This window comes from Rhipicephalus sanguineus, chromosome 1 (genome assembly GCF_013339695.2).
Source record: "Rhipicephalus sanguineus isolate Rsan-2018 chromosome 1, BIME_Rsan_1.4, whole genome shotgun sequence".
NCBI lineage: Eukaryota > Metazoa > Arthropoda > Arachnida > Ixodida > Ixodidae > Rhipicephalus > Rhipicephalus sanguineus.
This window is the reverse complement of record NC_051176.1, coordinates 258,617,534-258,641,209: the sequence shown is the minus strand read 5'-3', so window position 1 is coordinate 258,641,209 and position 23,676 is coordinate 258,617,534. Positions and strand designations below refer to the sequence as shown.

Below are 23,676 nucleotides of genomic sequence, written 5' to 3'. Positions count from 1 at the left end.
GGATGCCGCTGGTCACAAAAGGACCCGGGTCTATAGGTCCGGGTCCAGAGTCTTTGTGGCGCGCAGCGCACTGCCATCCACCTGTTTGTCCTTCCGCTTTGTGTCCGGGCTGGGCACATAAAGACCCTGAAGCCGGGATCTCAGCGCTCCCGCCGCAAAGGGCTCCGAGGTTCTGCCCCACGCGAGAAGTAGAAAATGGAAGCGAAGTCTTCCGAACCCATTGTGCGTCGCCTGTTTACTCGTTTCACGAAACAGCCTCAAGTGCACGGCCTTCTTTCCAGTGCGTGCGCACGGCTCCGTATTATGTTCGGCGGAAACTTAGGGCAGCATTCAAAAAGTCCAACAAGAAATAAACGCCGCTGCTCGTGTGAATGCCAGAGGACGATGCACTGCACTCTGAACTGGACCCCGCTCCGCAGGGCAACCTGCTCTGACAGAGCATTCAAGTGAATGCCAGTCTGGCTGGTTGACAGTGTGCAGCGAAGCCTGATTTGGGTGCATTATCGTCGACCACGTTGAAATGATTATTTTTCCAACAGCAGCTATGAAAGTGAGTTCTCAGATGATGTTTCAAGCAACGAAGAAACTTTTAGCTACAGAGAGTACAAATTGAAGAATCGTCTTCGATTATGTCGGCGGAAGAAAACGTAGGATAGAGAAGACACTGGATAAAAGAAAGTCGCTTAAACGAAAATGGCGGATAAACGAAACGACGGTATATCACCTGCGCCAGCGTGTGCATTTCGGCTGGAATGTTTGAGTTCAGTAAAAATAGCGCAAATGGAGAGGGCATAAGAAAGAGACGTACATCGGTGCTGCTGTATGTTCCTTTACTGATTGATACTTGACACTTCGATCGTTATGCTGCTGTGTCCAAATCAGCAGGCGTATACATGGGACGTGTCAGGACAGAGCCAAAAGTTTTGACCAATGCACTTGCCGAAACGTCTTTTTTTTTAGCTCCAGCCTGAGACTACTTCGCCCACTGCTCATACCTTCAGTTCTCCGCCTCCATGTGATGCCTTTGTCTTGTGTGGTTTTCCCAAACCAATAACTACAGGAAACAATAGAAAGCATTCTTCAGTGATGCTTTCGGCTCTGAACTTAGTTATTATGGAGATAGCAGTATTCGCCACAGTGGAGATGTTGGTGTAGAGCCAGCTAGTTTTACCTACATTAGGTTTTTGCTTGCTTATGTATAAATTTTCTTGAAACAGTCGCACTAACTTATTCCGGGGGGATGGACGGTTAGGCCTATATCTTCTGCTACGTCAATATCTGTGAGTTGTTGATAAAAGCCAGAAAGAAAATTTGCAGAAACTCCCTACTGCGAAATTTTTAGATAGTACACGTAAGCATTATCTGTAATTGTATCGCAATTGACCAACATATGGTAAGATTAGCTGACATTACCCATAAAGTTTTTCCACCATTAGCCAATAATAGCTGACACCAGCCTCCATTTAACCACCATTAGCTTATATTAGCCATCGATCAGCCAATACTATCTATCATTTACCGAAATTAAAATGTCGTTACACAATAATAGCCGGCATTAACTGGCAATGACCACTGCTGGCGGTATGCGAGTAAATACGGTAGAAGACTGAAACTTGGACTATAGTTGGTTGTTCATCATGGTAGACCAGCAGCGCAACCACACGCAGACAGAAAATAAGGAACACGAAAACACCGTCTTGCACCAAAATTTTTTATTACAGAAACAACAATTACAAGAGAAAAACCCCGTAAGTTTCCCGCATGCAGAAATTGAAGGAAATCAAGAATCTTGCATACCAACAAAAAAAGAAAACACAAACAAACAAACAAACAAACAAACAAACAAAAGCGATCTTCTAGACCAAAGTCGCGCGTACTTGTCTAAAAATTCATACTCACAATCATGCAACGTTACCCATCAGATTGTTTCCTGATGATGATGATGTATATTTACACCGGACGAACGGGCAGGTGTCTGAACATTAGGTTGAAAGAACACGAACAGTCATTGAACACCAGGGGGTATGCTCCTTTGGCTTCGCATATTAACAGATGTGGCTGTGGACCGAAATTCGACGAGGTAATCATTTTGAAGAGGCATAAGAACCAGGGCCCGTATTCACAAAAACGTCTTACACTAAAATTTTGCGTAAGAGAATATTTCAGCCAATCACGACGCGGAACATATTAGCAAAGCCACCTGACCAATGGAAAAACGCACTTAGGAAAAAGAAGTTTTGTGAATTCGGCCCCAGTTTGTTAGAGAGTAAATGACGTGCACTACATCAGGAAACAATCTGGTTCATGTATCAGTGAACCATCGGTGACGTTGCATGAATTGCGAGTATGAATTTTTAGCCGAGTACATGTGACTGTGATCTAGAAGATCGGTTTTTTTTTCTTCTCTTTTTTTTTTGCATGCAACGATTGTTGCTTCCCTTCAGTTCGCGCATGCGGGAAACTTACGGGGTTTTTCTCTTATAATTGCTGTTTCTTAAATTTAAAAAAAAATTAGTTGTGAAACAGCGCTGTGTTTTCGCGTTCCTTCTTTTCTCTGTCTGTGTGTGGTTGCGCTGCCGGTTCATCATAATTACGGTAGGTCAGAACTTCGTTCACCGCTCTTTGAAAATGGAAAGGAAAGGGGAAGGAGGACAAGGGGGGGGGGGGGCGGGGGGATTGGGACGCGTACACAACGATACGCGCTCACATGTGGCGTAGTTACTCGTTGTGGCAACTTTACTGTCCTGCTTCCTTTTTGCACTATATAGAGTTCACGGTAACCGTACTGTCCATAAATAAAACCCTCTGTGGGACCTCTGTTGCCTGTGTGTGCACGTCCTCGCAAGTTCAATATTGCACTCCATCTTGTCCCCCTAGCTGTCCGTTGCGGACAGATGGACGCACGATTTTTCAATGAAAGTATAGCCTTATAATGATTGCGCACTAATAAATGAGGGAATGTAATTATGTAGATGTCACAGAGATTACGGACATCTTTGCACATAAGATGCAAAAACTTTTGAGATCTAGGGACTCGCAGAAAGACACCGATCGTTGTGATACCAGTTTTCACGTGTGCACGATCGTGTAGTTTTTCTTTTTTTTTTTTTTTGTGCTGCTGGCCTACCTCAAGTGATTATCAGAGTTTGTTTATACCTGCCCTCCGCAAGACGGCGAGTAGCACAGTTTCTCTACCTCAGTGTCCAAATGTGTGAGTGGGCAGGTTTCCTCAAAAAGCGAATGTGTGGCGCCGAACTGGGCACATTTTATGGCATTCTTGAGGCTTTAGGTTAAGCCGTTGGAGTTGTCCATAGACAGACCATAAAGATCGGCCCTTTGCCTTTTTTGGGCGCTTCCCAACGCCACGGCCTGAATTCACGAAGCCGTTGTTTCGCAAGTACTCTTAAATTTGTCACTGGCCGGATATATGTCCGGTATCAGAATTTATTGGAATTTTCGCTTACGAACGATGCTAACGTGAGGTCTTTTGGTGAATACGCGCTCTGAGTGACCTTGATTATGGGACCAGAGGGATTTGCTCTCTTGCTCCTCTGCGGCAAATTTGCTCGTTTACCCTGGTTTCTTACTTCGCACGACTATCGCAAATTTAATTCTATAAGTATGTCTCTTTTAAAAACGAAACGTCAGTCTTTCCAGCTTTAGAAAAATGCCACTTCCCGGTATCCTATTTGTGGCCAATTATAAGTGATTTTCTCAATAACATATTTTCGTCCACTTTAACTTCTTCACATTTATGTCACAATTACTACAGATAACTTCCCTTACACTTTCCTTGCCTTGGACCCCGCCACGGTGGTCTAGTAGTTATAGCCCTCGACTGCTGACCCGAAGGTCGCGGGATCGAATCTCGGCCGCGGCGGCTGCATTTTCGATGGAGGCGAAAATGTTTGAGGCCCGTGTACTTAGGTTCAGGTGCACGTTGAAGAACCCCAGGTGGTCGAAATTTCCGGAGCCCTCCACTACGGCGTCCCTCATAAGCATATCGTGGGTTTGGGACGTTAAACCCCAGCAATTATTATTATTGTATTTCCTTGGCTTGATTATGTTAGTTTTCATTAATAATGTATCTACCAAAGAAAAACTAGTCTTTAAAATTCCCCTTCTTTCGTTCATTCAATTAAAGATGTCTCACTTGACTCATGCACCAGGAGTAGCCAACGACTCAACAGTGCGCGCACTTAACAAATAAATGCTGCTACGTCCAGAATTCATAACTTTCTACATAAATCAGACAAGAAAGCGAAATTTATTATTTTCCCCCTTTTTTTACAGAACTTCTATATTTCTAACTATTTTTCGGTTAGCATGATTTAAGGCGAGCACACTAAATACCTACATGATTGGCTTATCAACATACATTCTCAGCTCGTATTTCCTGAGAAGAATAAAAATTATGACTGCAATTCTGAATTCATCGATTCGCAAAAAATTCAGACCTTCATATACATGGGTTGCCACGCCAGCTCGTCCAGCTGCCCCTGCTTCTGTCGGTATAATATAGTGCTGAGAAAGCGAGTTATGCGAGAGCACCGGAGCAATTATATCGCAACGATATTCACCCTTCAAAGGGGCTTCATGCTGTTCGCGTCACGGCGTCCCTTCCTCAAAGGGTCGTTAAAGTCACTTAACCAAGTGTGAAGTAAAGCTGGAAGAGCGCGGCTCCGTATCATGTCGGTGTGCATGGCAGCGCGGGTCTCCTTCCGAGTCCCGCTGTAATGGGATATCCAACAAAAGCCCCTGGGTGTCCACCACAGCTCAACGGTCGCCGAGTGAGAAGAGCGCCGAAATTACTCCTGGGCGCTAATGAAACTGATCTCTCCGTGGTCGCTGTATGGGAAGCTCGGTCCGGGTGCCAACGGAAACGCCTGCGGCGGGCCGAAGTGGCACGACACAGGCCCCTTGAGAGAAGACGACGCTCCCGGCGTCGAATGACAGGCGGCCGCAACGAACTATCGCGAGGGAGAGAAAAAGGTTCGTCTCGAGTCCAACGAAAAGCGCTCACCGGTGTATGCCGCGTCACAGGTGTCCCTCCTCCCCGGCATTCCACTTGAAGCATTGTTCAGGTGCTGCCCGCCAGGCGTCTTTGTTGGCCAACACTGTTCGCGCCTTGGAGCACGACCGATAAGGCCTCCCACGGCGCTGCGCCTGGGAGAGTTTTTGTCGACGCTCTTGTGTCCCCTCCCGAGTGCCGTGTGTGTGTTTTACTCTCAGCACCGACGGGCGTGAATCCTTGGAGCCCGCATGGTGCCCGAATATGGAGCGTCAAAGAGGAAGAAGCGTCCCGCACGCAGCGTCGAGGGCCCTCGTCAAAACGCCGGCGTCAACGTTACGCGATTTTAAGCAAACACAAGCGGCCCTGCGAAGCTGGAGTGAAAGTTGGCACATCTGTCGCGCGTTTTCCGGGCGCTTCTTCTGCATGAGTGAGCGAGAATCGCAGTGCGCCCAGCGACAACCGCACCCTGTTCGCGGCAGCGCTTCTTCGCGCTTTAGTTGGCAGAACAAACGGCCTCTTCAGTGACAATGACCGCAATGGAAGAATCGTCGCAGAGAAGTGTCGTTGGTGATCGCGCACGTACTACTGGTTGTGGCACACGAGTCCTAATCGTGATGTATTGCGCAGCCATTGTATAGATAAGTGTCCTTTGCTATTCTGTCATCCCATCTTATCATGCTGAATGTAACGCTGGAATATAAACTTTACTCTTGCTGACTACTTCGAACTTTATTATTATTTTTTTCGCCTACGCATATGAACACGTGGTTACGCCATCCCTTGGCAGTAGAGTGGCATAAACGTATATCTGACGAAGGCCAACGATTCTATGAAGTAGAGCACTCTCGTTCAAGCACGTTTACATTTTCTAGCGCGTAGACTAGAAGCAGCCGATTTCCCACCACTGGGCTCCAGTCACGCTCGCAACAGCGCAGAGTATAATACCCACCCGACCTATCTGCAACAAAAGCTGGTTATTTTGAAAACTGCCAGGTTCGCGAGACCACGCCATCCTCTTCTGTCCCTACATTTTTTTCCCGAGTGGCCGTTGTACATGTTGCTTATGTTGTTAACCTACGGGTAGAGCGCCGCGGCTCTACTAATCATGGTCAAAAACTCAAAACAGGGCGCTCGGCGATGCACCCCCGCTTCGGTGCACGACCTGTTGCGTCACCTTGCACCACGACCACGAGCTTGGGCCGCCGGCGGTAGCGCCCGCGCGGCAGCCTGTGTGTGTACACTCTGCTAATGGCTTTCCCCGGAAGCGCGGCGAATTGCGGGCCTGGGTCCGGCCGCGTCTCCCCTGCAGAGCACGGGCGTGCGGGTACAGCGGTCCTGAGGGAACGGGGCGTTTTCTTTCCGCGATTCCCGGTAAGGTCAGGGGCCGATGGTTGACCATCGCCTGGCGACCTCTGACACCCTCCCGGATGCACCTGCTGGGAACGCTGGCCGTTCCGTCAGTGCCGGCCGGCCGAGGTCGTGACTCGGGCGCCCGGTGCCCGCGCAGGCCCGGGCGCCGTTACGCGCCGGCTTTCTCGGTCCGTGCACCGGCCATCAGATTAGCGCGCCGCTCATTTCGGCTGAAAGGGGCCCGATCTGGAGCAGCGGTGAAACCGCAGCTCTCTCTCTCGTGTGTGTACACTCACCTCCGAAGCTCAGCCGAGGTGCCCAAACACCTGCTTGTCACTATGCTATTGGCCTGCGCACGATACACTAAGCTGGGCGCTTCTCAGTGCACGCAAGATGACCGCGTTTGCTTTGACCTGGTGCGCAGCATAGATATAGAACCATTTTTCCGCAGCGCTTCTCTTCTTAGCCAGAACGCGCTATGGAACATAACAAATGGCACCTTCTACTCTTAGCCAATCCCTTACGAGTTTGTAATAATTACGTCCTGTTTTCGTCGTGCGACTCCGCAAACCGGCGCTCCACCAGGTGCAACGTATTCTGGCCGTTTCACGCTTGCACCTTCGTGACTGCACCTCGTGTCAGGAAAGCAGCAAGCAGTTTTGGTGTTCCTCCTTAGGGGTTATTGTTCATTTGTGCAATCTGGCTCTCAGTCACGACAGCTACAGCTACGCATCATGCTTTCGAGCTTATAACACGCACGATGCTTTAGTCAAGCACCAGTCAAATACTTTTATATGGGAGCGAATGACATCTACATGTATTTGAATCTCCGGTTACCTTCTCAAAATTTTTGGCACAGGTAGAGCTGGGCGCTCAGTTTAATGACACTTGTCAATGCTTTGCTTATCCTCACGCGGGAAAAAACCGGCGCTCATTTGCAAGAACGTCCTGTGGTGTCACTATTGTTCTATAGGCAGAGCACTTGTTAGCGTATGGGGGAACAATCGCACAAACACTAGCGCTGAACTGAAGCTGAAAGTTTATTACGAGCTATGCTAGAATAATTTACGTTCATTAATGAAAACAACGCATACATGGGTGCTATAATAAAAGGGGGGGGGGGGCGAACTGAGGGGCACATCAAAAGGTTAGAGGGACCGACAACTGATTTTTCTCGACCCAGTTTTTTACGGCGCAACAGGAAGCTCACCCTTCGTAGCGTTTGTAGCTGCAGTGGTTTATCCGAAAAGCACGTAGTTATTTTATAAGCAGTATTTTTCGATCTGAAATCCTCCAAACACGCATGGAGGCTTGCTCCAGCAACGCTGAGAATTGATAGCGATGCCGCTAGCCCTTGTGAAAGCGGTCGTTGTTCTGCTTTCGCAGGAGTTACTGTAACTATGCTTAACCACCTTTATTTTTGAGCTTTCCAACCATTTTTGAAAATAGCAAGCTGTTACAATGAGATGCGTGACTTTATACACCTTCCCGGTATTTGTGCAGCGTTGTGTGCGCCTGCGCCCAAGGTTGCCTGCGCCTGGGTCATGGATGGCTTGTCCCGGCGTCGTTACTCTCGATACACGAGCCAAGCCAAGTAATCGAAAACGTAACTGTGCATATTCACGGCCGCACCGAGTGGCAGCGCGCGTCATTTCTGAGACGAAGTGCAGGTAGCAAAACTATGTCGCTCCAAAATCTTAGCGTCCTGGAAACTGCGTGCACGGTTGCATGAGAACGCTGAAAAGTTGCTCAAGACGCGCTGACGAGCATGGGATCATTACGTCACGCGAAGGCAGCGCCACTTTAATGCATACTACTAACGCAGGCCTATATGTACATTATTATGGAGTAATACCTTTTAATATAAAGAAACGAACAATATTCCAATACTAACCAAAAAATCGTCGACCGCGTACAGCAATCAACGGTCACGTGGCCGTCTTCATCAGATCATTCATGTTTTTCCGCCAGAGGCGCCACAGGTCATTTTTCGCGTCTTTCACTTAAGAAATAAAAATATAAATCCATCTCTCACGAAAAAAACAAGGTTAGTTTGAGACAGTGCAACGGACAATCTTTACATCAGTGGAGTCAACTCATTTCATATTCTGGGCAGTTGTCGGTCCCTTTAAGGGTGACATGCGAACTACATGCGAATGCTGACTCCTGGATGGGTGCAAACCGCAGCAGGCTCCATCATAATATAAAGCGAGCAAAGGACTGGACGGCGTTTTCAGCGCCGGTCATTCTTATATATATAATGTGCCCGAAAATCATCAGATATAAGGGGAATGAAAATGCCATATTTGCTCGCTGCCTTCGTAGTTACCTTTTCTGTTGCAGTAGACATATTAAGGTGACTAGAGGCAATAATTAAAGCATTAATTACAGAAAATAAATTAATTAACGTTTCACTTAAAGTATACACGCGGTTGAGTCAAATGTGAGAATTGAAGTCTTTCCTGTGAACAGCCCAATGCAGCTTTGAGATTTTCGAAAAGCGGCCTCTGGTAATTATTGCTAAGATATGAACTTTGACCAAATTCATCGGCGATACCTAAACTGACGCGCCGATGAGCACAACTAGCAGACTACCAGAATGACGTCATTGTTCCCCACAATGATGGCAGTGGCGTTCGTTCTTCTACATTTGTTAACCTACGTGCGCCGTGCGGGCTATAATCGCAAGCGCAGGCGCCACACCCACGAACGAAGTAGTTTGATGGTTTGTGTAACGACGCTCGCTCATTCTGGACGTCTTGGAAGAGTACAGCAGTAGCGCCCTTTTGCGCTTCGGTTTCGGTTGAACAGGCGAAATTGGTCAGATTTCACTACTCCGAAAAAAATCACCAGTGGCCGTTTTTCGGCAATCTGAAAACGGCAATGGGCTCTTCGCAGGAAGGGCTTCAAGTCTCCCATTTGATCTGACTGCCTATTTCCAGAAATTAAAAAGATAGTTAATTTCTTCAATTACCGTCGCGATTGATGGCTCTAGTAATCTTAAGATGTCTGCTGCCACAGAAAAAGCAATTATGAAGGCAGCGAGCAAACATTCAATTTCCAATATTTTTAGGATTTTCGGATACATTTCTTGAAACATATTTTTGTGTATTCTTCCTTTAATTAATCACTTGCAAGTTGCCGCTTGTGTCGTTATTCGTGTTTTCGTCTTTATGCATGCCCTTTATCGTTTTTTTTTAATATTAAACATGAAATGCATCAAATGTCAACAGCAGGCTGAGCTCAAGCATTTAAAAAATAACATGATCCGGCCATTATGGGCACTGAGGTAGTTTAGTGCCTGCTGAGCAAATATATTCGTAGCCTATGGAATAATTAGAGCATAAAGAACGTCACCCGCCCCAGGACAACTGGCAAGTACGCGCAAGCATTATGTGGCTAGCTGCCCGGTCTGTTAGGGAAAGCGTATAGACTATTTTACGGTTGGGTTTAGGTGCTGCCATATTGGGCTGTTAATTTTGCCGTTTTGTAGCATTAACAAACTAAACTATAGCAGTGCTACGGTAGACGTATACATGTGATAACGGTTGGGGGCGTTCGACATTTCCTGACCTTATCAATTCACGTAGCGATATACCAAAATAAGAAAACATTCGCATAACAGCCCAAGGTAGCGCCGCCCAAATATCTTACGTAACCTCGTCTATATATACCATCCCGGAGATAGTACAGTTTGGAGCTAACACGCGTTTGGCGTTTTAATAGAACCGAGTGGGCATACGCAAGCAAGATGCAGTGTGTAACACTTAAAAGGAAAAAAAGAACTATTGAGGATCTATTGAAAGAGTGTGTATCAACATTGAGTATCATTGTGGGATGTTGAGACCTGTTAAATGTTGGCCACTGAAAAGTTTACTGAATATCTTCTGGCCCATTAGCTGTTGAATGTTTGCTGAGCTGCCATTGCCACAGCATTGCAGAGAACAATGTACTTTTCTTAAAATACCACTGATGGAAGTGTTGAGATCTCTCGAATATTAGCGACTGAAAATTAATTGGAAGTCCATTGGGCTACAAACCGGGGTTATGGTTTATACTCTCCCCTAACAGCTTTGATAGCGTCACACAACAATGGTTACTTGTGTATGTTAAATGTTCATACATAGGGTATGCTGCGGCCGTGCGATCGCTGAATGGAGGCTTCATTCTGGAATGCCTTATTTAGTTATGCAGACATGCGTCAAAATGAGGTAAAAATAAATTAAAATATATAAAGAAAGAAAATAGTTATAGAGACAGTCCACTGTAAGAGCATAAGTAACAGTTCGCTCTCGGCGATTGCCTATACCTTTCATGCAAGAAGCCGATGCGGGCATACTCCATCGCGGCGACCGCTTGTAATGTGCGCTTACTGTACGTATTCTGTAAAACGATAGCCTCTATAAACAATTCTGAGCTTTCTTTTTGTCCAAGATTATTAATTTGACATTAACAGACTTCCGTCGTTTTTAATAGTATATTTAAAGAAATGTCTAGGGGGCCTCCCGCGAAATGTTTTCGTTGAGCGCCGCCTGCCAAACATATGAGGAGCGCGCCGCGTTATCCCGCATACTACTACGCAAGCGAGGCGCTTCCGATGGCGACTACGTAACTCCTCGCCCCCAATACAGAGGGCGCCAGTATCGCTATGGTTCTCCACCGCGGATCCTAAGAAAAGGTCACCGGATCCCGTAATCTAACGCTACATCATAGGTGAAAGCCTATGCTCTGCGAAGCACTGTCAGTTCAGGGGAATCACCCTTGATTCACGTTAATGTAGGTTGATTGACTCTTGATTCACTTTAACATACGTTGATTCACTCTTGATTAATTTTAATGCACGTTTTTTAACACTTAAATCGCTTGATTAATTTTTCACAGTTAATTCACTCGACTCACTCTTCATTCATTTGATTCACTTTATTGTAAGTTGATTCACACTTAACTCACTTGATTCACTTTCACTCTCAGCGATTCCTAATAAGAATGAGGTGGAGTATATTTGGCAGGTAATCTCGGATCATGAGTGGCAGCTTACCAGTCCCTCAAGAGGAACGTATATGACAGCTGCATCTTATACCGGCACTTACCTATGGGGCAGAAACCTGCGTTGAGGCTCACGAAAATGTTTCAACTTAAATTGAAGACGACGCAATGGGCCATGGAAAGAAAAATTGCACATCCGTTAATTATGAAGAGGTTCACTGTCGAAATGCACTCATCCACTGCGAATACGTTGGCCTGGCTCCGAGCTCAAACAACTACAACTTAAAAGCCAAAGGCGACGTCACTGGGACCGGTGCCGCGGTCGAGCTCCTAAAGATGTATGCTTGTATATCAAGCCCTATACCGTACAAATTGTGGTTTTATTCTTCCTATGCCGACGTTGCCTATACGATATTGCCGTTCAGGGCACCGCCGGCTTTATCCATTCTTTCCCGGTATATGGAAGAACGTTTCCAACCGTATCGGACACGATATTGTTCCATATTCATCTGTCCCCAAGCGTGTCTCCTACGGAATAATTTTAACGCGATAGCGTTAAAGAGCTCGTTCCGCAGAAATGCTAGTGTCGGCGTCGGTGTCGACGTCGTTGGTTGTGAGCGAAAAATAATCATCTTGTATAAAATAAATAATAAAAAAAACTTTGGTTCGAGTGAGAATCGAACCCAGGCCGTCTGCTTGGCAAGCAGGTGTTCTACCACAGAGCCACTCCATAAAGTTTTCACCACCACCATTGTTTGGAACTACACTGAAATTAAATTTAATGCTTTACAGACATACGCGTCCTGTGTACAGGTGTCACAGTACGAGATGTAATATCGCAGTAATACGGGGTACAAGCGTATATTGCCATCGGGCTTCACACCATGTGAACTGCAAACGAGTTGGTGGTTTAATGCCGGCCACCCATTACAAAAGGCACACACATTACTGCACGTATTCCCTTACGAGCACGTAGAGGGTGCTTTGCAACTTCGAAAAAGTATTACGCGAGTAATTGCTGCTGATTTAAAGCATGCCACCCATTAGAAAGGGCATACACATTAGTGCGCCCATTCTCTTAGACACACGTAGTGCGTACACTAATGTCATAAAAGTGCTGTTGAAGAGGGCGGAAACCTTTACCTTTACTATAGGTATGTCGAGTGTGTGTGTGTGTGTGTGTGTGTGTGTGTGTGTGTGTGTGTGTGTGTGTGTGTGTGTGTGTGTGTGTGTGTGTGTGTGTGTGTGTGCGTGTGTGTGTGTGTGTGTGTGTGCGTGTGTGTGAGACCGGGCGACTGAACATAATGACAAGCGAAACAGAGCACGATGAGGATGGGGCCGGATATCGCTATGGCGTTCAACTCTTAAAGGCGAAGCTTAAGCATTCCCCAATTTGTTTTTTCCTACTGTATGTCCCTGCAGCGAGCTATAACGGAATAATATACGGCAACGCCTCGAGAAAAGCTTCGCTGTGTTTGTAACGATGAACACCGCCGCGTCGCACAGTTCAATCGTTCGGTGATTAAGTCTTGCTGTGGACTCGGGTCCACATGTGTAAATAATGCGCGAAACTCCTTCCCTGATACCTTTGCCGCCAATAATCGCACGGCGCCGCTCCCCGCAGTGTTTCATCACTGCTACCGCTGTGCCAGACTGTTTATATCTCACGCATGAAGCATTTCGTGCATCCTCGAAGAAGGAAAATTACTTTAAGCACATGTTGGGATCTTCATTATTTCTGTTGCGCGTATTCATTATAACTGGAGACATCATCTTCAACGTGAGCATCGGTTCAGATGTTGTGTACAGTACACGCACAGTACTCACGTATTAAAACACAACATTTCTTCTTTAGTATGACAACTGCTATGAGCAATTGCTCGTGATAACAGCGTTGTGTCGCTGTAAATCTGGCCACTAAAGGTAATGTTGGCTCTGATGTAAGTGTTCGAGTCAAAATTGCACCGATATGACGCCAACTGAACACGGTGGAAACGAAAGTACGTGCATCACTGAGCCCTAAATTTTCGCGTTTCAATCCGTGAGTACTATACTTCAGCAAACTGCGCTGCAAGTTGTGACTATTACACTTTCGATGGTCATTCAACGGAGCTAAAGCTGCTCATGCTGACAGCAGGTCACTACTGCTAAATCTGAATTACGTATAGTGGAAACAACTCTGCGACAAATATACATCACGCCTGAAATCGACTGTTAAAACTGAATATGCCTCGAAATTTCAGTCTCCATAGCGCTTATTGACCGTGTGGACTTCCTTCGCGATACTGCGATGCAACACATGTGTTGGAGCGTAGCGTCACATACGTTAAAAGTGCATGTACGTAATCTGGGGCTATAAAATGCCGCGTCACAGGGAGAGAATGAGTGCACGGACTGCGCGATCGACAACACCGGCACGCACAAATGCGTAGCGCCAGGTGGGGATAAACGCAAGGGTGCACACCGCACTCTCTGCGTACGCGAAAATGTGCTTCGAGACGTAAAACGAGGAATTCGCTTTTTTTTCCCTCTCGACGCATACGTCTTGCTGTGCGCACCAAGAAGAGAGAGCGAGCCGTGGCCTATAGCTGAACGCGAAACGTGCTGAATTACGGTGTGATAGAAGCAGTTTAGCGTCCGTCCGGTTGCGGAGGAGGAGAGAGAGGTGATACTGCTTTCCTTGGCGCACACGTAGAAGGCGGCGACGAAGGCCCGGACGCTTCGGTATACTATATGAAGACAGGTAAGAAGCGGGGCGCGCTCTGAAAAAGCGCGCCCACAAAAGGTCCCGAGCTCGTATACAGGGAAGCCCATGGCACAATGCAGCCGGCGGCCGATGACCACGCAGGTTTTTCGTCCAGCCGGCAACCTGCCGCGCGGCGCCGAGGTCCTTTTGTGTCCTTGCGGCAGCGCACCGATCATCCGTTCGGACCATTCGTTCAGCTACCTGCGAAGACTGTCGTTCAAGATTCGACGCCTCCTCCCATTTCGCGCGGGCCCGGGTTCTTTGTGGGGCGCCTTGCTATTTGCGGCGCCCCATCGGTGACTCGGTGCATTGGGGGCGCTGTCGCGTTGTGTCCCAGTCCGCACCGCGTGTCCACGGACCCTCTCGCAGTAGAAGCACGCGCTGTTTGAGAGCTCTGCCCGTGGAATGTCTCCATACATTTCTTTCATGTATCTTCGTATACAGAATTGAGGCCGAATTCACAAACCCGTTGTTCGGAAGTCCTGTTTGGCTTCGGCCTGCCGCGTTCTCTAATAATGTCTCTCGCGTCGTGCATGATTGACGCGAACCCGGTCTGATGAGCACTTTTAACGTGAGAATTCGTTTTAGTACGATCTCTGATGAAGCAACATTTCGACGAGTTTTACTGCATTGTAATGACGACGAAGTGTCAGGTAAATAGCTTTTGTCACGCTTTCTAACGCTTTTCCTGGCTGTTTGTTCATCGTGCGTCAGTGCATGGACAAAGAATGCGTGTCGATATTTCTTCTTGGCCATAACTGTCAAAAATATGGACTGCTCGTATATATTTGGGTAGACCTAGATATTGTTATATATCTGGTTATCACTAAAAAAACTATTCCGAAGTAATGATAATGTGCGGAATTCTCTTAAGCAAAAAAAGTATGCCTGAGGCTTCACTTATCGATTTGGAAATGTTTGTCAGAAAATCAATTTGTCACATGTGGTTTGGAATAACAGAGAGCTGAGCTAGTTGGTAAGTATTCATTCTAAAAAGACAGGGCGTGCAAACACGGACACAAGAAAGAAGTCAGGACACCACAAACGCCGACTAACAACTGAGGAGACGCACAACGGCTGATAAGAAAGAAGGCACGAAAACTTATCTGCGCATGCCCATGCAACAGGTGAACCTATCAATCCGGTACGCGTGGCGGTCTACGTGGAAGATAACTGTTAAGGCATTTGATTTCATCTTTATGCAGGGAAGCCTGCATAAAGAAGCCTGCATAAAGCCTGCATCACATGTGATGTGTCACGTGTCTGTAGAGTGTAAGTGAACAGTGAATTTTCTTCATGCTGAGTTGTTTTTTTTTTCCTGAATGAGCAAATGGCTGTGAACCACACCACTTACCCATGTTTCAGTTCTCAGGCTCGGGGTGAATTCTTCTCCACCGTGTTTTATAGTGTCTTGCTTTGCATACCACTGTAGTCGCATGACTGTTACTAGTTTTCTCACTCTTGTTTCAGTTCCGCTCTTCAAGATTCGGCTAGATCAACCACCATCCGACTCAGCTTCACAGAGAACTTACCGTCTGATGTCTTGGGCGGATAATAGGAGCGTTCACGGGACGTCATACGAATAGTTGTAGTTTAGGTTCACCTCCGGGAATCTGCGCCCCGTTTCACTTGTCCTCACTGTTGAAATTGTTAAAACTGGTACATGTTGGAAAAACACCTGCAGAGCGATATACAGGTAAATGTTTTGACGCTCACTCTATCTTGTATTCTACTTTTGTCAGCCCCAGGACCCGTATTCACGCACAAAAATAGTCTTACGTTGGAATTATTCGTAACGGAAAATTTCAGCCAATTGTGCTACTGGGTATATTATTAACGAAGCCGGATGACTAATGGCGAAAATCCCTTACGAACGAAAAGTTTAGTGAGTTTGGTGGCCTCATAATTTTATCAATAGTTGAACTCAGTAAGGTTGTTTTGCTGGAGTGCATTCAAGCTGTGCGCAAAAACGCTCCTGCAAGGCGCACTGCTATGCGGTGAAGACTGCCTGCAAGCTAATTTTGGCTAGGCATAGGGCTCTCCTGAAAGTCATATCTCGCAAAGTATACAAGCTTTGCAGAATCAACAGCGACACAGAAAGAGCGGGAAGCGTTATTTCAGATCCACTTACCTCGCATCCGTGTATCAACTGCTTTGTTCAGTTGCCCTTGCAGAATAATCGCATTGTTCCCTCCACCTTATGATCACATAGCGCTTCTACAAACAGCGCGAGTTCTTCGATCGTTTAGCAACTCTTTGGCAATGCGAATGATGCGGAAGAGGAAACGTGGATCTTAGCGTCAGCCGGAATCCATGCTTCTGCTACGCATTGCTTTATCTCACTGCCCTTAGCGCAGAGGAAGTGCATGGCTCCAGGCAAGCATCTGTGTATTTCTTCAAATGAAGCCTTCCCATCGACCAAGAGGCAACCGAAGACGCGAGCTAGTGTGGCAAGATCGGCTTGTTGGCAGTTAATGCTGATAACCCTGAGGAAGTGTGCCCACGATTAGGTAGACAAACGACACCAGTAAGCACACGCGGCTCTTTGTCCGGCGTGTATTCTTATTTCCTTGCTTTGGAACGCCTGTGGTTCCTCAAGACCGTCAGTCAGAAGCGCTGTGAAGGCGATTGCCTTCTCCTTCAAGTGGTTTCCGCGGTTAGACGAAGTAAATGACAATGAAAACAAATGTCGACAAGGTTGTAAAGTTAAAAAGTAGTTTATTGCTTTTTTTTTAAGCTGTATGGCAATATGAACATGACATTATTTTTTTTTCCTCAAGAGCAATCAACAAATCTGTGTAACAAACACATACACATGGAAGTCACTGTGGGTGCTGTGTCAACAGTCATAACTTGTAATGGCAACTGTGGTGACGGTGCACGGTACAATGGAAATGGCAACAGTGCTCCGCCACAGGCATATGATAATGATAAGGCTGGTTCCCTTACGGGAGGAAGGATATCGTGTCTTGTTTACGTTCCAAAATTACAAAACGAAATTCATGACTAGTCCTTACCGGATGACAAAATATGGGTGAGCATATTGTATGTACAGTTTGAAGTGAGCTCTTACTTTCACTGAGAAAACACGAAAAGATGGCAAATCGGTGCTAAAGCTGCTGCATTCTCAATCTGATACATGCGAGGCACAAACAGAGAACAGAAGCTCTTATGCACCTAGAGACAGGAAATGCCTGAATGTACCCCTCCTACGCTCGTTCCAAACCAGGTACAAGAAAGAAAAAAACAAAAACATGGCACTTTGAGACGCAAACAATGCCCGTGCAGCTAGCCCGCAGCGCTCAAGGCCTCGTCCGGAAACACCTTGGTCTGTATCCACAAAGGGATTCGTTCTCTAGATTTGTCCTAAAGAGTGGCCGCCGCCAAATTGGGAAAGGAGCATATCAGCGTAGGCGGCCAGCGAATGATAAACAGTTTTTGCGAACTAAAAGCTTCGTGAATTCGGCCGCTTGGGTCCGTATTCACAAAGCAGTTAGTACGCCGTGCTGTCTTAGAACAGGTGACGGCGGATCATGACGGCAAACATTTTAGCCGGGGAGTGACAAGCCGTTTCTGTGCACGAAAGGCTTTGCGAATTTAACTGAAACAAACATAATTAAGTTACAGCGCTGGCAGATTTGAGCTTGACTAAAGGGACGAACAAAGAGTAATGCACCTTTTTTCGGAAAACTCGTGCATGCAGAACTTTTCCTGATCGCTATTTATTTACCAAACCCGAACGCCCAATGAAAACTTTCAAGAGGATTCCTCGACGTTACTGGACGCGCCTTAAGCTTTATTGTCAGCGAACGAGCTTGCCTAATTACTCCGGACGATGCGAACTAGCTGACGAGCTGTTCTGATGGAAACAATCTTTGGCAATGGATGGCAGTTGCTCTTGCCCTAAGCAAGAGAACGAGGAAACGAGACTCGTAGTTAAGGAAAGAATGTCTTCAAATAAATACGAGACGACGAGCGGCATGGAACTTGCCGGGCCGTTTCTACTGTCCAAGGCCTGCGAACAGGACGCGACTAGAGTCTGTACATGTTATAAATAATGCCCCCACGGAGCGCACCTAGGGCTTAGGCTGACTGCGGTTGAGCGCTGCGGCGGGGCAGCCACCGTCTTCGTGCTTGAGCAACAGGGACATGCGCGAGAAGGTACGACTGCATGACTTGCAGCTGTACTTCTTAATGTCCGAATGCGTCTGCAAATGGGCGCGGAGGTTTGAGCGGTCGGCGAAGGCTCGGCTGCAGTGCGGACAGGCGAACGGCTTCTCCCCGGTGTGCGTCCGGATGTGGCCCTGAAGAAGCCAGGGTCGGGAGAAGGCTTTGCCGCACAGCTTGCACTTGCAGGGAAGCGTGTGCGTGCGGATGTGCATCTTGAGCGCGCCCAGGGATGAGTAGTCCTTCTCGCAATATTTGCACGAGAAGGACTTACTCGTGGTGGCGGAGCAGTGGAACTGCCGGTGCTTTGACAGGCCGCTGTAGGTGGAGTAGCTGCGGTTGCAGCCGGTGCAAGGGTAGCGTGGCGCGTTCTCGGGTCGCCTCCGGGGTCGCTCAGGGGGCACTGGGGAGCCACGCGACTCCTTTTCGTCCGAAGAGGAAGAGGAGACGCCGGACGACCACGAGGGAACCACGGCGTCTCGCTGGGGCGGGCTCTGCTTGGCGAGCTCGCGCGGGGTCATCGGGTGGCCAGCCACTAGAGGAGGAGGAACCAGGGGCGCGTAGTAGTCGCTCGCGGCTGGCATGGGGTAGAGCGTGAGCGGCATGTAGCCGTGCGCCAGGTACGCAGGCTGGTGCGGCCAGTCCAGGGTTCGGTCACCCTTGGGAGCAATTAGGGCCACGCCTGGCGGCGGTGTGATGGCCACGGGCCGGTGAATGGAGGGGTACTCGGACCTCACGCTTGATCTTTTCGCCTTTAGGCTGAGGTCGAATGGCCTTGCGATATCTGGAAGGAGATTGAACTTTCATAAGCTCGTGCACATTCCTTACCGGCCTCATCTGGCAGCGTCGCATCGGCACTGATAGGCAGATGCGGCGCTGTCCAGAGAAGCATAAGAATGTATCGACAGAAAAACTGCGCTTCTAAACAACAGCTTGTCTATAAGCTTGAAGCATACATAACCGTTTATCTTGTTTTGGCAGCTGGAAGCAATACTTCGCTTTTGCGACCCAGTGTTTGCATTATCGTGTTTGATTGTAGGATATCTCACTTGTGACACATGCATAGTGACAGAACCGCGGCAGTCGCGCATGGCTTTTCATCGATAAACGACCAACGGCTAAAACCAGGTGCAAGCCTATTTTCGACGGCTGCTTATCAAACAACTCCGCTACCGACAGTTGTCTTTGCGGTGTAGTTCGCAACCCATGTTATCGGACACCTGCTTGTCCAACGCGCGGCTCTACCTCGGTGCGCAAACACTGCCGTGATTTATAGACAACTACAAATGTCCCGACCACTTATCGGAGCGCATGCTTCTCTTCTACCCTTTGATGTCTTGCGGCGGAGCTACCGTCTGTGACTGTCAGTCGCAGTCGGCAAACCAAGCCGCGTAACGTTCTTTTCCTGAGTAGCGAGCAAAAATACCGTGCCCTGCTCCAGTACTGATAGCAACGCCGGCGTTACCACGAGTCTAAACATTTAGAAGGAGACCGCCGCTGAGTTCATGCGTGGTCAGAACGCACAACTCAACGAGGGCCTCCCGGTACTGCGCATTATATGAGGTTCCAAAACGCGAATAGCATTAAGCACAATTATAGTCAGTGAGGTAAAATACCCTACCTGGCACGCAGCCGTCGGAGAGCGCCGGTGACAGGGCCACAGGAACCCGCACTACTGGTGGGGGCGACGTGCTGAGATCCTCGGCTTCGTGCGAGCTGTCATCGAGCCAGGGCCTCTTGACAACGGCTACAGGCCGCGACAAGGCCGTAGCTCCCGCGTTGACGTGCTTCTTGATGAGAAACGAACGCGGCATCTTGTTAACTTTGAGCGCGGTGAAGGCAGGTAATCCGAGTGTGGCAGCGTGCGTCGTCTACAGCAGCGGCCTCCGTGTCGTCATGAAGACCGCAACGGGCAACGGGGCGAACCTTCCGACACGAAGCGCGCAAGCGAGTCTGGCCGCAAGCGCCACTCGCAGTGCTCTTTGAAGGTCCCAGAGAGGCAGGTGAAGGAAGTGGTGCCCCCTCTTTCCTTCCGCCGTCGCCCTCACCCACCGGGCCCTGCCGAACCGCTTCACAACACGCAAAAGCAAAGCAAAACCGACGCGGGAAGCTTTATAAATAAAAGCGCCTGCGTCGCTAGCCTCCCCCCCGCTCTCTACTACCGGGCCAACCGCCAATGGGAAGCGCGCTGGATCGACCAATGACGCTGTGCAGTTGGCTTGCGCTAAGGCGCGATTAGCGAACGTCCCGAGCTTATTGGCCGCTCCAGCGGCTCGTCTTTGGTGCCCGCGTTCGAGCTGGAGCCACTCTGTCGCTTCCCTGCAGCGCGCCTTTGATGCCGCCCGTGGCGCGTCGGCGCATCTGAGATCGTTAATGATACGCGACGCCTCCGCGGCACGCACCGAGCTGGACGGCCGGTGGGGCAGCCCTGACATGCGCGGCACGCGCCCGCCGCGGAGACATTAGGCAAGAGCGCGTGCTCGTCCCTCTCGCACTTTCGTTTTCGTTTCGGTAAGGAAAATGGACATACCGACTGCGCCCTTACCACGGTTTAAAACAATTTTCACAATTGCTGAAGGCTAATAGCGCGTGTCCTTTGTGGCTAGTAGTTGGCAAATTCAATGCCTGTCCACTGTGGCTATAGCCCATGCAAAAATGGATTTAGACAGTCCATTGGCTGCCTAAACCCATTTTTAAACAGTCTATAGACTGTCGATATAAATTTTTGTAAGGGAGTGCATTCACACGTGATTCCAACCTTTCCCCTCTGCTGAGAACGACACTACAGTGGATCTGGCACTTTGCTTGCGCTGAAAACATGCTCGAACATAAACTCTCGCAAGGTGCGGCTGTTGAAGTGTCAAGGTGGGTCAAAAATGGTCCCTTCGATAGATTCCCTTTCTTCTGTTCATTTGCGCAGGCCCTCCGGATGTTTCTTATTGCTTTGATTCTTATATGGAACTTTTCGGCACCAAGTATACCGCAGATGAAGTGCGAATATCGCTACGCTATACCGGTGGCCCTGCGTGGAATCTCTTCTTGTATACCTGGGCATATCTTCGTCCAACGCAGTATTAAACTGACATGTCCAAGTCCCCTTCCTTCTCCTATTCCTTCCCAGATGGTCACCGCTATAAAGGGGGCATGTTTATATGTAGATTAAACGCTGTCAACAACATCCATCGAAGTTAAAATGCCTCGGAATAACTTCCGCCGCTGAGAGTTCACTTATAGAAAAAACACAGCGCCCAAACGTACGGGACGAAGAAATGTAACACAAGTGCTGGTTCTCAACTTGCGATTTATTGGAATATACATATTATTTAAACATACAAAATATACATAATGAGCATGTGTAGAGGAGCTGGCGTGGAAACACAGCAATTCAAACAGAAATATTCACCCTGGGGAAACTGCACAGGCGTGACAAAAAAGCAAATCAAACAAACATACTATTGATTAGGTTTAATTATCTTCCATGCAAAGATACCGAGGTTTGGCTGACGCATGACTCCCTCTTTTTCAATGTAGTATATGCTTCTACGAGTTTTCTTGTCGTCTGATCCTTGAGCGTGAAGAGCACCGTCGTATCACTGAAAAGGGGCGCACACCCACACGTGTGGCAGTGCGAAGGCAAGTCGGCATACGTGCAAGTCCTCATGTATCCAGAGTGTTCTTTTAGACGTATAGGACGAGAAACGTACGAAAAGAAGCTTTAGTAAGGCAACACCCTGTACACTTTGCTACAGCATAAGGGCATTCGGTATACTACACGTAGTGCACAGGGCATCGAAGCCTTCCAGTACTTCGCAGCACATTTATTTAAGCTAGACCCTTCTTTTCGATGTTTTCAGTTGTTCACCAACGGGCACAATTTGCCTAATTTATTCTTCGCTGAAAAGAGTAGCTTGATCCCACATTTTTCAGTCCATGCGTCATTATGTGCTTGTAAAGCACATAATAGCATGTATATATTTATGACAGTTACCTGTAAGACTTATATACACGCGTGGTATCTGTCGGCTGACGCATGATTGATGTCCGTCTCGCCCCTCGTATGCCCTCCTCAGCCCTGTGCACAAGCGACTGTACTTCCGGTCTGAAGTCTCGAAAAATACTAATCAGAATTATAATTGTTGGGGTTTAACGTCCCGAAACCACGATATGATTATGAGGGACGCCGTAGTGGAGGGCTCCGGAAATTGCGACCACCTAGAGTTTTTTAACGTGCACCTAAATCTAGGTACACGGGCGTCAAGCATTTTCGCCTCTATTGAAAATGCGGCCGCCCGCGACCACTAATCAGAATTGCCCACACTCTAAACAGCATTCATCAGATAAAGTGAACGAATAATCTGGCGCCATTTATTTCGACCTATGCGTGTCCACTTTCAAATGTATACAAACCTGTAAGACACTCTATGACGATTCCCTTATAACTTTAGAGTAGAAATGTGCCGCTCTGTGCGTAACTAAGAAGTTAGTTAATGCAATTAGTTTAGTTAGTGAATGAAATGCATCCGTAGTTTTTTTTTACGGTTTTGCATGTGATGTCCACTTTGGTAGATAAACAATCTGAATATGTAATGACCTTGTGGAAAGTATTATGCTGCTTTCTTTATTGTTCGAAATAGAAAAAGAAGACATAAAAACGTCACCAAAGGGCCAATACACTTATCGAAGTCAACTTATTTACCGTTACATAAGCTGCTATGTAACGGTAATTAAGCTGACATATATATATATATATATATATATATATATATATATATATATACCAAGAAATGAAATAGAATGCGTGTGTGTGTTGGATGGACTCTGTATTTTTGTCTTTTCTGCTTAGCTTTGAAAATGTTAGCTTACTTCCTCTCTCTCTCTCTCTCTTTTTCTGTTCAGTCAAGTGCTTAGATTTAAAGCAAACTTGTACATACTTTTTAATTATTACAGTGCTGGTTATGAAAACATTTGTTGTACTTTTAACTATTTGTATTATGCAGAAAGGAACGCCGAAAACTGTTATAAGAAGGCCGCGCAACGCTGTAGCTAATTGTGCGTTCAAATGTGGTTCCTTGTCTGTGGTCTCTGCAGCATAACGCCGTTATGGGCGCTGAGCTATAGACTAACCGAAGTGCGTGAGCCCATCAGAGGCACGAGTTTTTCCCATTATTATGTTGGTACATATATACAGCTCTATGATCACACCGTCTTCCGCGCAGTCTGCAGCCTAAGCCGCCCAAGGCACCCATGAATGTAACTATACTCAGTCGTCTCAAATGAGTGACATAAATCAGACACTAAAGCTATACCTACTTTTAATACAATATATGCATAGTCGGAGCCGTGTATACTCATTAGGCGTACTCAGGGTTTCCCATCAGGAGAGCGAAGTCTTACCGCAGACCTCCCCACCCCC

The 23,676-nt window shown here is 47.5% G+C and overlaps 1 protein-coding gene across 1 annotated transcript; it reads right to left on the bottom strand.

The window, feature by feature from the left end:
* Positions 1 to 16,794: 16,794 nt before the first annotated feature.
* On the bottom strand, positions 16,795 to 20,248 carry LOC119378752 (protein snail homolog Sna). Its single transcript, XM_037647792.2, has 2 exons — positions 19,885 to 20,248; positions 16,795 to 19,047 (listed from the first exon to the last, which is right to left on the bottom strand). Exons 1-2 carry the CDS (start codon positions 20,075 to 20,077, stop codon positions 18,173 to 18,175), a joined length of 1,068 nt encoding a protein of 355 aa, XP_037503720.1. The 5' UTR covers positions 20,078 to 20,248; the 3' UTR covers positions 16,795 to 18,172.
* Positions 20,249 to 23,676: the final 3,428 nt, after the last annotated feature.